General features: G+C 45.6%; 1 protein-coding gene across 1 annotated transcript; it reads left to right on the forward strand.

Moving 5' to 3' along the window:
• Positions 1 to 9170: 9170 nt before the first annotated feature.
• On the forward strand, positions 9171 to 13642 carry FZD1 (frizzled class receptor 1). Its single transcript, XM_048212874.2, has one exon. It carries the CDS (start codon positions 9788 to 9790, stop codon positions 11735 to 11737), a length of 1950 nt encoding a protein of 649 aa, XP_048068831.1. The 5' UTR covers positions 9171 to 9787; the 3' UTR covers positions 11738 to 13642.
• Positions 13643 to 13725: the final 83 nt, after the last annotated feature.

A 13725-nucleotide genomic window follows, 5' to 3' on the forward strand; every position in this document is an offset into this window, starting at 1 on the left:
GAACTCATGTATGCATGTATGACGGTATAAGTATTTGTTCTGTGTCCTTTTCAGTGCTATAATGAGAACTCTGTGAAGACAGGATAGATGTCTGCCTTGTTTGGTGTTATATCTTGAACACCAAGCAGAGTGCTTGGCACATGGAAAGTGCTCCGTAAATATATATTGAATGGAAATAAATGGAACTTCAAAACCAATGAAGCTCTTTCAGAAGAGACTTCACTATGTTTTGAGCAGGAAGCTTACAGGACCATTGTGGGTTGGGTTTAGATTCCTTATTGGTGAGAAATGCTTTGAATGGAAGCTCTTGATTGAATTACTCTGGTAGTCACATAGAATGCAAGACATCCTGTATTATCTGATGGCAGAAAGAGTAAAGTACAAAGAGCCCGTTTACCTTTGGATGCCAAGATTAGATGACAGAGCTTTCTTACTATACATGGAAAAATCTTTCTAAATTTAGGCAATGCTGGAGAGGGGGATGGTAGCTCTGTGAAGCAGTGGGCCCTGCGGGGCTGTGTGGCCCATCACAGACTGGTGGGAGGGCAGCTTTGCAGCAGGGACAAGGCTGGCAGAGTCTTTAGTGGTCAGTATGTGAGCATAGAGCAGCCTTGACAGCCATTTACTGCAGGAAGAGCAGCTGGAGGTGGATGAAAACGAAGGGCCAGAGGCGATCTCATTTCCTGTCTGCAATTCCCTGGAAACAGGGCTGGCAGAGTTGAAATTTCAGTATCCTTAGTGGTTCTAAAACCACACGGAGTTCAAGGGTTGCCCCTTACTCCCCAAGCTCTTAGCGCTTCCAGGCTGGTGTCACAAGGGTAACACTAGCTTAGCTGCGTGCTGGGATATTCTAGTAAGAATTCCTGCAGAACACAGGTTTTTAATTCATCACAGAGGTGTGTCTCTTTGTAATTTTTTTTTTAAGAACGTGAACCTGCTAGATAACTTGGTCTGATGTGTGAAAATTGAGTTAAAAAATGCAAGCTTTTTACTTCTGTACTTAAGCTATCTACTTTCTAATTGCCCTAAAAGATGAAACAACTTTGCATTAGAATACGTCTTGATAACAGCCCAATTCTTGATGCAAAACCGGCTCTCAACTGTGGAATGATACCCGACTGAGAGTCAAAGAGGAAAGCCTGATTCCCCAGCAGTCACAGTACAGTAACCCTCAAGCCTCATGACTCACTCCATTCTTCCTGGGGAAGGTTCCAGCTCTACCAGTTCGAGCTTGTCCAATCCCGTCGGGAACTACTTTGCCAACGTACAGGTGTCTATGTAGAGGTGAGATGTTTTGTTCAGTGCTGTGAGTCTGAGACCACAAAATCTGTTTTAATAGCAATTTTATCCAAAACATTTTTTTTTTTTTTTTTTTTTTAGTATTGGTGAGGGCCAAAGCTTTAAAATTTGTGTTTAACAGTTCTTAAAAAGCTTTACTGTAGTTAGCTAAGGAGGAATTATACAGCCCAGTGGTTAGGCTCCTATAGTCTATAGCCAGACAGCCATGGTTCAAATCTCCCTTCACCTGTTCATTAGGGTGTGACTAGTTCCTAATTCTCTCTAAGCCTCATTTCCCTCTTCTGCGAAGTGAAGATAATAATAGGACATCCCTCAGAGCACGAATGTGAGAACTAGCTAGCACATAGTAAGTACTTAGTTAATGTTATTATTATAACTATCTTTAACCTGGGAATATAAAATAAAGTTATTTTATAGATTCAGATTTCTTCATATGGCAGGTTTGAAAAATTGCTACAAATCTTTTGACACTGGTCCCTTGAAGTGGTATCCATGTCCCTTCCATTTGAATCTGATCAGGCTTGTGACAGCTTTGACCATTAGAACATGTCAGAAATGATACCGTGTGGCTTCCAAAGCTAAGTTGTGAAAGAACATGCAGATTCTGCCGCATTTGCTGGAACACTGAGCTGCCAGGTACCAAGTCTGACTACCCTAAGGCTTCCATGCTGGAGAGGTGACTTGTATCACTCTGGCTGATGGTCACTTCAGAGCCCAGCCATCCCTGCCTTGGGGCCAGGCATTTTGGAAGTGGATTCTCCAGCCCCAACTGTTCTAGCCCGCAACTGCCTGAGTCACCCCCTAGCATTGGAGTCCTCCCAGCTGAGTCTTCCCATTTCATGGTGTATAGATAAGTCATTTCCACTGTCCCTGTCCAAATTCCTGGGTCCATGAATCATGAGCAAAATAGAAAGGCTATCATTTTATGCCACTACATTTGGGGTGGTTTGTTACATAGCAATAGTTATATGACACATTTAGAAAATGATGGATTTAGGGGTAGTCATGGGGTGAAGGGAAAATTAACTATATCACAATCATTAGATCTAATCTTGATCTGTGTGCATACTTTCCAAATATCTATCAATTTTTAATGATGGCAAAGTTTACTGTCTTCTTTCTAAGCTACAATGTCTGTGTTAATCTGAAGGGCTGGCAGCAAACAGAATGCCATATAAACTCCACAGACTGCAAGGCCCCAAGGGGAAGTACACTAGCCCAGTAGCAGAGACTTCTCTTACTTCTGTTCTTGAGAGAGCTGAGGGGAAATGAAAGCTGAAAAGAAAAGCCCTTGGTTTAAACAGACCCTGATTGCATTCCAACCTATCAGATCAATAATGCAGAGATTCCTCAAATCAATATGCTGAGGCAGTTTTATCAAATGCACTTGCCTATTGATTAATATTCTGACTTTTAAATGTAAATATGCATACCTCTCAGTTGTGATCAGAATTACAGAATATTAAAGCCAGCAAGATACACAATACCCATTTAGATTATCACCCTAATTTTATAAATGAGGAAACCGAGGCTCAGGAAAGCAAGAAAACTCACTAAGATAAAAGAAGTGCTTTTTGCCCATCACTGAAGAATATACTCCAATGTCTACGCCTTTCTTCTGATGCAGAAAAAATGTCAGAATGGCAAGCACATCCCCTAGGGGTGTACCCCGTTAAATCAGATCACAGGAAAGCTGTATTTTTAGTCTTTTTTTTTTTTTTTTGGTCTTACAGAAACACCTTCCCACACCTAAGACACACCATTATATCTTGGTTTTTATTATGGGCGCATATTAGACATGGCCATCTGACATTGCCCTATGGTGTTTGATATCCCTTATACTAAAACATCCAAATAACTGTCTTAGAGCTAGGTTCTTGGGCAGAATTCTGTATTCCCTAATGAACTTTCTTTAATTAGGTTACAAAAGCTAGGGAATTTATTTTGCTTTCCTAGGCATGCTGCTGTGGTAATGCAGGTGGCAACTGCATTTGAATTCTGGTTTCCCCACTGACAGACTGTGCGCAAGGCAATGTCTTCTTTTTTTTTTTTTTTTTAAGATTTTATTTATTTGAGAAAGAGAGAGAGCAAGAGGGGGGAGGGGCAGAGGGAGAGGGAGAAGCAGACTCCCTGCTGAGCTCAGGGCTCCTCAGGGCTCCATGATGCAGGGCTCCATGCGGGGGCTCAATGCCAGGACCCTGAGATCATCATCTGAGCTGAAGTCTGGACACTCAACCAGCTGAGCCACTGAGGCATCCCTGAGCAAGACAGTGTCTTAAGCTTCCATTTCCTCTTCTTAACTGAAGCTCATCATCTTGCTATCTGCATCAGCACTGTTGTGAAGATTAAGTCAGGTGCTATGATATAATGACCACTTTCATGGGGGGAAAAAGCCTTTTTTTCTCTTTTACTTTTTTTCAAGTATTAGGATCTTTTTAGCCTTAGATGTCTAATAAAATACAAATAGCCTGATGCTTTTCTTTACCCCCCTGGCCAAAGAAATGTTGTCAGATCTGAAGTGAAATGCCTGGTTACATGTTCCATTTGTTCTTAATCATAGTCCCAAAGATGTTATTTTAAGAATCTGTACTAATACTTTAGAAACCATGGATTGACTTTCATTTTACCTTTGGCCAGAAGATTTCAGGTTAAGGCAAGAAACAAACAAACAAAAAACAATTTGATTACACTATGGCTTTAAAAGATGTACAACATTATTTCCCCCATACCAAAAACATGTCAAGTTGTCCAGAAATGAGAGCAGAAAGGCTTGCTTACGGAGGCAGAAGTTTTACTTGTTCTCTTAAAAACTTCTTTCTGCACCAAAATGATTCCAAACTCTGCTCCCCACATCTTAGCCAATCAGAGAGGCCTCTTTCAGCTCATGAAACATAAGGTTTTAATTTACAAGGGATCATCTATATTTCTTGCCCAGGGCCTCACAGAAGGACTACATTTTAAATCCAATACAAATGCCTATATGCTTTGCAAAAGTTTTCCCAGAGTATACACTATTTCCAATTGCCTAACGACAACAGACTAATTAAAGCAGAGTCAGGAGATCGCTCTTTGCATCTGGTCTTTGGAGAAACTTAGACTTACAAGTAATATATTTAGCAAAGTCTTCTTTTATAGTTTAATCTTTGACTTACAGGACAAATCTGGGTAATTATTATCCTACCCCTTTGATGATAATTCAGTGATGGTGATCTCTCTTTCCGTCTATACTTCTATTTTTGAAAAATGAGTTTTGTGAGATTTATGTACAAATAATCCATGATTCATATTTAGACCTACTAAATATACCCATCTATATTAAATTTTTTAGTCTTACCATGTTTAAAATGTGTATTCTAACAAATTATGGCTGACTCTCAAAAGATAAGTCAGCTTAGGATCTTACTATGAATCAGCTATAAGTGCCCTATAAGATAAAAGTCAAGATAATCAAACTGATTGTCTCTTTTGATAAGTTGTTTTAGGAAAAGCAATATATGTATTTTTTAAAGATGGACCTTTCAAAGAGAGTTTATAAATTGAGGTTCTGTGTATAAATGAATCCAAAAATTATCCCACCATGTCAAGAACAGATTTGTGTAAGAATGAAGGGAAAAAAAAGAACAAAGAAAAGCCACTTAGTTTTAGAATTGTTGCAAAAGAATACAGATGTTTGGGAAGATAAGTATTAGCTTATGCAGAAATTCCTGGGTTGGAAATTCAAGAAGGAATAAGGTAAAGATCTAGTGTGAAAGTTTAGGCAGCATCTCTAACCTCCAGTGTCTCTGCAAAGGCAGTATGATAGACTCCTAGGTGATGCCTCCCAGGTAGGAGGGAAGAGCATAGTCTGAGTTTTCTCTGTCACTATCATCTCCCTAACCAATCAATGTCCCTTCACTAGGAATTCAAAGAAAAGAGTGAACTCCCGACAGACAAAAGTGATACAGAAGTGGAAAGTCCAATCTTATAGTTTCAAACTATATTAGGTCTAACCCAGCATTTCTCAAACTGCATTCCACAGCGGACGAATGTTAAACAAAATGTTTACATTTTGAGTCCCAGCGGTGTTACCCCTATTATCCTGGTGTAGAAAACTATGTTAAATACTGAGGAATCACCATGATCTGCACGTCTCAGAAACCTCATTGTCTTTTGTAATTTTTAGGAGTAGACGTGTTCACATTCTGTTACTCAACGGAAGTCCATAGACTTTGGTCAGACACAGGCCTACTCTGGTACTTACTGGCTACAGAACCTTAGATATGTTGCTTAACTACTTTAAGCATTAGACTCTTCATCTATTAAAAGAAGATAATCATTAGTACCTTACCTCATAGAGTGGTAAAATTTAAGTGACAAAAGGTAGTGTCGCTAGTGTTCCTTAAGAAAAACAATGCCAGATACATATGATCGGTGCTCTAAAATATAGTCTTAGCCGGTGTTATAATCTCTGTTATTCAACAAAGATACTTCAAGCCGGCCACCCACAAGCCAGCAACAAAACAACTCACCTAAAAGTTCAAGTTCCGCCAGGTTGCGTGTGGAGTATTCACCTAACTGCTTCTATGTCCATATGCACTCAACTGTATGTAATTGGAACAGGATCTCAGCCCTGGTAATTATCCACGTTCAGCCGGACATTAGCAGTCTGGAGAAACTTCAGAAGATTTCGTAAAGGCCTGATAAAACAAGATCTTTGATATAAGAAAACTTGACAGAGTCTGAAGCTTAAAGACCAATATCAAGGAGCAAACTGGGTTATGTTTACAGTTCTTGCCTAATTGAAATATTTTTATTACAAAGTTCATAATAGTTCATACTTATTTAGTCATTTTTTTATCTGTGGATCTCAAACTTTTCCACATCCTGAGAAAATAATATATTTTAGATTGAAGTAAAAATATGCTGCTCATATTTCTCTTCCAGCATTTTGTTATCCACAGCCTGCATCACCTCCCCAGAAGACTTTCCATAATATTAATTGTCATTAGTTCCAACTCTGAACTGTTCTTGATTTTAATGGCTTCCTCTATTCCACATAGGTTGAATAAATGAAGTATTGGATTGGTGTAAAATAAATAGGAAATCTAGGTTGTTTTTTATTTTTATTTTTTAACTTTGGAAGACAACTCTCAGGAAAAGATTTCTTTTTTAGTTTTACAAGGTCTTTTTTCATACAATCAATTGAGAGAGAACTACAAAAACTGACTTTAAAAAATTAAAAGAATGATAACTACTCAAAAGAACATAGAAAGGGCTAAAATCAGCATCTGATGAAATTCAAACCAAACCAGGCCATTTATCTGAAGTTCGTCCCTTTACATTTCTGGGTCTAGTATTTTTTTCTGGGTCTAGTATTTTTCATTGTGAACAGGAGGTAATCATCTAGTTCCTAGGTGATGTCTTTAGGTCCTTCTAGTTCCATGATCTGGCAGGAAAGCCTTTTTTCCTCTCCCCCAACCCTTTCTCTTTTAGCTCTGATAGCATTTCTGAGCCTCCTCCCTAGTAAACTTCACGGTCTAGTGTAAGGTAAAATAAGCTCAAGAATTTCAATAGAACTTTTGAAGCAGGAGAGTGTCACCTACTCTGAGGAACAGAACTGAACACTCTGCCTTATTCCCTGTACCCCATACAATGGGGGAGAACACGGTTTGGAGCAGTGGTGTTGGGGGATGCTTAATGCATGTGATGCTTCTTGGTAACTACTAACACATTAGAATAAATTTACTTTTCACCCAGCCAGTCACCAAGAATGACCTTGAGAGAATGGAACACAAGATAGGTAGGTCTTTACAAGAGAGGGATGGTAGAAGGAATATGTCTTGGTAAAGTTTCTAAGCATGGGATACTATCAGCAGAAGAATGAGTATCAGGGCAGAAGGCTAGAGAAAAAGTGTCCCTGGGAGACTGGTAGGCCAGGATGCCGGAAGGTAAAATGAACAGTTTATGGACTGTTAGTGCTCAGAGCACCTCATAGAGCACCTCTTTTTCAATATCAAAAATTTTTATGAATTATCGTCAATATACATACATACACTCACATGTGATACCAGTTGTGCATTTAGTACCTGTTGCATTTTCTTAAAAAAAAAAAAAAACTAGGAACCCAGAAATACTTTAAAACAAATATATATTTTATGAATATATACCACCATGACCAAGGCACCAAGACACCAGCATGCTTGGTGATGAAATTCACAGTGCCCTGTTTGTATGTGGTACAAGTATCACCCATCTCAAGTAGTGACCTTTATGTCTAATGTTCAAGCTTCCCAGTGATGGCATGTCCCAGGTTCCATCTTTCAGTCATTCTGAAGCCACCCCCAACCCCCCACCCCACCCAGTGTGTGTGGGAGAAAGTGACCCTTAATAGCTCCCTATTGTCTGTATATTGTTCAGCCCAAACTTTTTAGTATGGACTAAAAATTTCTCCTGCCTTCCTTATGATATCTCAGCCACACTGACTCCTCACTCCCACTTCCTTCAGCAATTTAAGTCCTTCAGAGCTTCTGTCTTTTGCACCTTCCACCCATCTCTCTGTCAGAACACTTCTTACCCTTATCCACTGGCTGGCTGTGTCTGCCATGCTCATTCAGCTTTGAGATGGATGACAGTATAACTGATCTACCTTTCTATGCCCCACTGCACTTTGCCCTCCTGTAAGGCAGGGCCATGTCTTATACATCTTTGTATTCTGCTACTTAATATTGATCGCTTATAGCATAAGATGTGCTTCCTAAATGTGTATTAAACAAATGAGTGGATAAACAAAAGGTAGAAAATAACTGTAGAAAAGTATCCCGAGAGTCTCATCATAGGCCAACAAATACTAGGTAGAATTAATAATAGAATGACACTTTCTTGATAAAAATGAGTCACCTCGTTAAAGCATCATTAAAAAAAAAAAAAAAAAAAAACCGTGCGCAGAAAGCAACAACAATGTAAGCAGGCTGAGATGGGTTGTGTTCTTTGGAATTAGGAAGGGAATGTGCAGTTAGCTCTTTTGCTTTCAGACTTCGCTGTATTGTTAAACTGGCATCCCCAGGTCCGCAGACCGGTGGAAGACGAACATAGCCCAGCCTGTGGCTCCTAACTGGCCCAGGTCTGACACTCCCAGGAGTGGCCCCTGCGCCATGGGTTTTGGAAGGCTCCTAATAGCTCCCCAACAGCCCAGGCTGTTCGCCAGCGAAGCTTCTGCTCCGGTCCGAGGCACTTCTGCGATCCCGGGCAGCGAGGACGCTCCCGAAGAGAGGTCGTCGAGTTCTCAAGATTTTCTCTCTAAATATTTAGTAGATACTCTCCCTTTGCTTCTGTTTCTGACTTGATTAAAGAGGAGAAAAAGGACTACAAGAAGGATAATAATAGTAGCGGACGGCGCATCTGGTTTTACTTTTTCAATTCCGTCAAAGTTTGTGTTTTGTTGTTCTTCATTTGACAGCGATCCCGTGAACTTCTCCTTGGGGAAATGGCGCGTCCAAAGCCCGCCAAGCCCAGGCTGAGAGCTCTAGGACTTATTAGAGTAATATTTTAAACAAAACCTCGACAGACATAAACTCAAAGGAAGCCGTGCGCTCCTTAAGTCAAAGGCATCTGTTCTGATCGCTGCGCTCGGTTTGCTGTTTGTAACCAGCGTTAAGAGCAGGATTTTTAAACATGAAAATGGATAAAAGAAAAGAAAAGCTAAGTCCCGGGGTCCGCCGACTCCTATTCATTATCTCCAACAGCATATGGGACCATTCTCCTACTAGTCCTCGCCCTTTCTTCCGCAAAAGGAAAAGCAACCAAGCCTGTCCCGCTTCATAGCAAACCCAGTCTTTGTGCCTGAGCCGTGCCTCTGCCACCACTACTACTTCCTCCTCCTCCCGCCCCCGCCTCCTCCCGCCTGCCGCCGACTTTCGCTCAGGGAGGCAGGCAGCGGGCGCCCTTTGCGCCGGGAAGCCAGTGCCGCGATTGGGCGACGGTCCCTGAGCCTCCAGTTCCGCGTCGGTTTCAAGGCTCCTCCCTCCTGGTGAAAGACAGACTGCGGGGCGCCTGGAAACCGGTCTGAGGGCGCGCGCGAGAGAGGAGAGCGAGCGAGTTGAGGGATTGACACAAATGGTCAGGCGGCGGCGGCGGAGAGGGAGGCGGAGGCGCAGGGGGGAGTCGAGGCCGCTGGGTTGCGGAGAGTTGCGCGCTCTACGCGGCAGCGGCCACTAGCGCTGCGCCGCCAGCCGGGAACCAGCGAGCCAAGGGCCAGGAAGGCGGGACGCGACCCCGGCGCGCCGGAGCCACCCGGGCTCTCCCCGCCGCCCACGCTTCATGAATCGCAAGTTTCCGCGGCGGCGGCGGCTGCGGGACGCGGAGCAGGAGCTGGGTGAGCGGGCTGAGCGCGGCTCGGGCTCGACGGAGGGCACCGGCGCGGAGGAAATCTCCCCGGTCGCAGGGGGAGCCGCCGCCGGCTGCGCCACTGCCAGCCTCAGCCGGGCGGCGCCAAGAAAGGAGCCGAGAAAGTATGGCTGAAGAGGAGGCGCCTAAGAAGTCCCGGGCCGCCGGCGGCCGCGCGAGCTGGGAACTTTATGCCGGGGCGCTCCCGGCTGGACGGGTGGCGGAGGGGAGCGGGGACGCGGGCAGCCGTCGCCGCCCCCCAGCTGACTCTGGACGCTTGGCGCGCCGGCTCCTGCTACTGCTTTGGCTGCTGGAGGCTCCGCTGCTGCTGGGGGTCCGAGGACAGGCGGTGGGCCAGGGGCCGGGCCAGGGGCCCGGGCCGGGGCAGCAGCCCCCGCCGCCGCCGCCTCAGCAGCAGCAGAGCGGACAACAGTACAACGGCGAGAGGGGCATCTCTATCCCGGACCACGGCTACTGCCAGCCCATCTCCATCCCGCTGTGCACGGACATTGCGTACAACCAGACCATCATGCCCAACCTTTTGGGCCACACGAACCAAGAGGATGCGGGCCTCGAGGTGCACCAGTTCTACCCCTTGGTGAAGGTGCAGTGCTCCGCGGAACTCAAATTCTTCCTGTGCTCCATGTACGCGCCCGTGTGCACCGTGCTGGAGCAGGCTCTGCCGCCCTGCCGCTCCCTGTGTGAGCGCGCGCGCCAGGGCTGCGAGGCGCTCATGAACAAGTTCGGCTTCCAGTGGCCCGACACGCTCAAGTGCGAGAAGTTCCCGGTGCACGGCGCCGGCGAGCTGTGCGTGGGCCAGAACACGTCGGACAAGGGCACCCCGACGCCCTCGTTGCTGCCGGAGTTCTGGACCAGCAACCCTCAGCACGGTGGCGGGGGGCACCGTGGCGGCGGCTTTCCGGGGGGCGCCGGCTCGTCGGAGCGAGGCAAGTTCTCGTGCCCGCGCGCCCTCAAGGTGCCCTCCTACCTTAACTACCACTTCCTGGGGGAGAAAGACTGCGGTGCGCCCTGTGAGCCGACCAAGGTGTACGGGCTCATGTACTTTGGGCCGGAAGAGCTGCGCTTCTCGCGCACCTGGATCGGCATCTGGTCAGTGCTCTGCTGCGCCTCCACGCTCTTCACGGTGCTCACGTACCTGGTGGACATGCGGCGCTTCAGCTACCCGGAGCGGCCCATCATCTTCCTGTCTGGCTGCTACACGGCAGTGGCCGTGGCCTACATCGCCGGCTTCCTGCTGGAGGACCGAGTGGTGTGTAACGACAAGTTCTCCGAGGATGGGGCGCGCACAGTGGCGCAGGGCACGAAGAAGGAGGGCTGCACCATCCTCTTCATGATGCTCTACTTCTTTAGCATGGCCAGCTCCATCTGGTGGGTGATTCTGTCTCTCACCTGGTTCCTGGCAGCGGGCATGAAGTGGGGTCACGAAGCCATCGAGGCTAACTCGCAATATTTTCACCTGGCCGCCTGGGCCGTGCCGGCCATCAAGACCATCACCATCCTGGCGCTGGGCCAGGTAGATGGCGACGTGCTGAGCGGGGTATGCTTCGTGGGGCTCAACAACGTGGACGCGCTGCGGGGCTTCGTGCTGGCGCCACTCTTCGTGTACCTGTTCATCGGCACGTCTTTCCTGCTGGCTGGCTTTGTGTCCCTCTTCCGCATTCGCACCATCATGAAGCACGACGGCACCAAGACGGAGAAGCTGGAGAAGCTCATGGTGCGCATCGGCGTTTTCAGCGTGCTTTACACGGTGCCAGCCACTATCGTCATCGCCTGCTACTTCTATGAGCAGGCCTTCCGGGACCAGTGGGAGCGCAGCTGGGTGGCCCAGAGCTGCAAGAGCTATGCCATCCCCTGCCCCCACCTCCAGGCGGGTGGAGGCGCCCCGCCGCACCCGCCCATGAGCCCAGACTTCACAGTCTTCATGATCAAGTACCTTATGACGCTGATCGTGGGCATCACGTCAGGTTTCTGGATCTGGTCCGGCAAGACCCTCAACTCCTGGAGGAAGTTCTATACCAGGCTCACCAACACCAAACAGGGAGAGACCACCGTCTGAGACCCCCGTCTCAGCCCATTCCCAGCCGTCGGCTTCGTCGTCCCAGCCACCCCTGTAAAGCTGGCCCCGTGGAAACCTTGCCACACCTGGGAACTTGAGGCTTCCTCACTAGCCATTCACTTTTCTCAGTCTCCTTTTAACAACACAGGTCCTGCAAAAGCTTCTGTCCCTGGGGGCAAACGGACTGGAGGGCCCAACCACAGCAGGGGGGATAGACCTCTCTTCTCTCTCTCTCTCTCTCTCTCTCTCTCTCTCTCTCGTTCTAACACTCTGGTACCAGGACTGTACGCTTTTATGATTGTAAATAGCCTGTGTAAGATTTTTGTAAGTATATTTGTATTTAAATGACGACCGATCACGCGTTTTTCTTTTTTCTTTCTCTTCCCCTTTTTTTTTTTTGTTTTTGTTTTGTTTAAATTTTAATTATTTGGGGCCGTTTAACCATTTGCGTCTTTTCTTTCTTTCCCTTTTCAAAGTACTGCAGAGGTAAAACCGGAGCTCGCGGTGCTCTCGCTTGTTGGGGCGCGCCCCTCCCTGCGGCTGTCGGCTGTCGGATGCGTCTGGGGCTGAGCGGCCCAGGTCACTTCCCGCCTCCTCTTTCTACTCCCCTCTTTCCCTTCGTTGCTTGGGGTCAGGGCTCTTTAGATACAGAACTCCACGGAGCTTCCAAATCCGGGGGTAGGCCTCTGCCCATATCAGGTGTGCCCTTGTGGAGGGAGGGGGGCAGATTGTGAAGGCCTTGTCCCTTTGACTATTTGAAACTGAATTTTTCACTCTCGAGAATCTTCTCCCGAGTTTCGAGGAGGCCCACGGATATGGGCTGTGGCAGTCCCAGCCTCCCTCCACACTGGTCTCCCAAAGCCCAGGCACTCCCTCCTTCCACCTAAGTTGGTTAGAGGGTGAGTGGGATAACCCATGCCAAACTTTTTCAAGTCTAATTTTTGGTGGATGAGCTCATTTCATTCTCTAGTGTCTAAAACCTGGTATGGGTTTGGCCGGCGTCATGGAAAGATGTGGTTGCTGAGATTTGGGAAGAGGCAGGAAGCTTTGTGTGGGTTGGGAGAGACTGAAGAAGGGGGTTATAAAATGTTAATTCTAATTGCATACCGATGCCTGGCAAACTGCCTCTAGGACTGAGACAGCCCACATTTAGATTTTACCTTTCTGTAAAATGGAAACATTAGGTCACCTGGAAAGCTTTGTTAAGGAGTTCGTCTCTGCTTTCCTTAACAGGAGAGCAGGATATAAGCTGAATAGGAAAACTTGAAGGAGATTTCAGTGTAATAGACTTCCTCAAAATGAAGCAATCCTTTCTTATTTTTAATCAAATAATAATTAGACATATATCAGAAACTTTAAAATGTAAAAGCTGTACACTTGCAACATATGATGATGATGATTCAGCAATGCATTCTGAGGGAGGAACAATCCACATCACTAAAAATAACCTTGTAAGATTCCAGGAGGTAAAGGAGTGGAATAATTGATGGGGTTAGCTCCTGAAATAAACAAAACATGGGCATGCATGGTAAAGGGAAAGTGTGTGCAGTTCTCCTGCATTGAATCCTGTGTGCTCCTTTTTGGATTTACAGAAATGTGTCAAATGTAAATCTTTCAAAGCCATTTAAAAAATATTCACTTTAGTTCTCTGTAAAAAAGAGGAGGAAAGCAATCCTCCTGATTGTGTTGTTTTAAATTTTAAGAGTTTATCAAAATGCCAGTACTTAGGACCTAAATTTGTCTATGTCTGTCATACCCTAAAATGACAGTGGTCTTTGGATTTGGTATGCATTTATTCTGTTCACTATCACAAAATCATCTATATTTATAGAGGAATAGAAGTTTATATATATAAAATACCATATTTTTAATTTCACAAATAAAAAATCAAAGTTTTGTACAAAATTATATGGTTTTTGTGCCTGAAAATAATAGAGCTGGAACTGTCTGAACTATCTTTGCATTTTATAGTGTCTCATAGTCAGTCC

The sequence above is a fragment of the Ursus arctos genome, unplaced genomic scaffold (genome assembly GCF_023065955.2).
Source record: "Ursus arctos isolate Adak ecotype North America unplaced genomic scaffold, UrsArc2.0 scaffold_3, whole genome shotgun sequence".
Classification (NCBI taxonomy): domain Eukaryota; kingdom Metazoa; phylum Chordata; class Mammalia; order Carnivora; family Ursidae; genus Ursus; species Ursus arctos.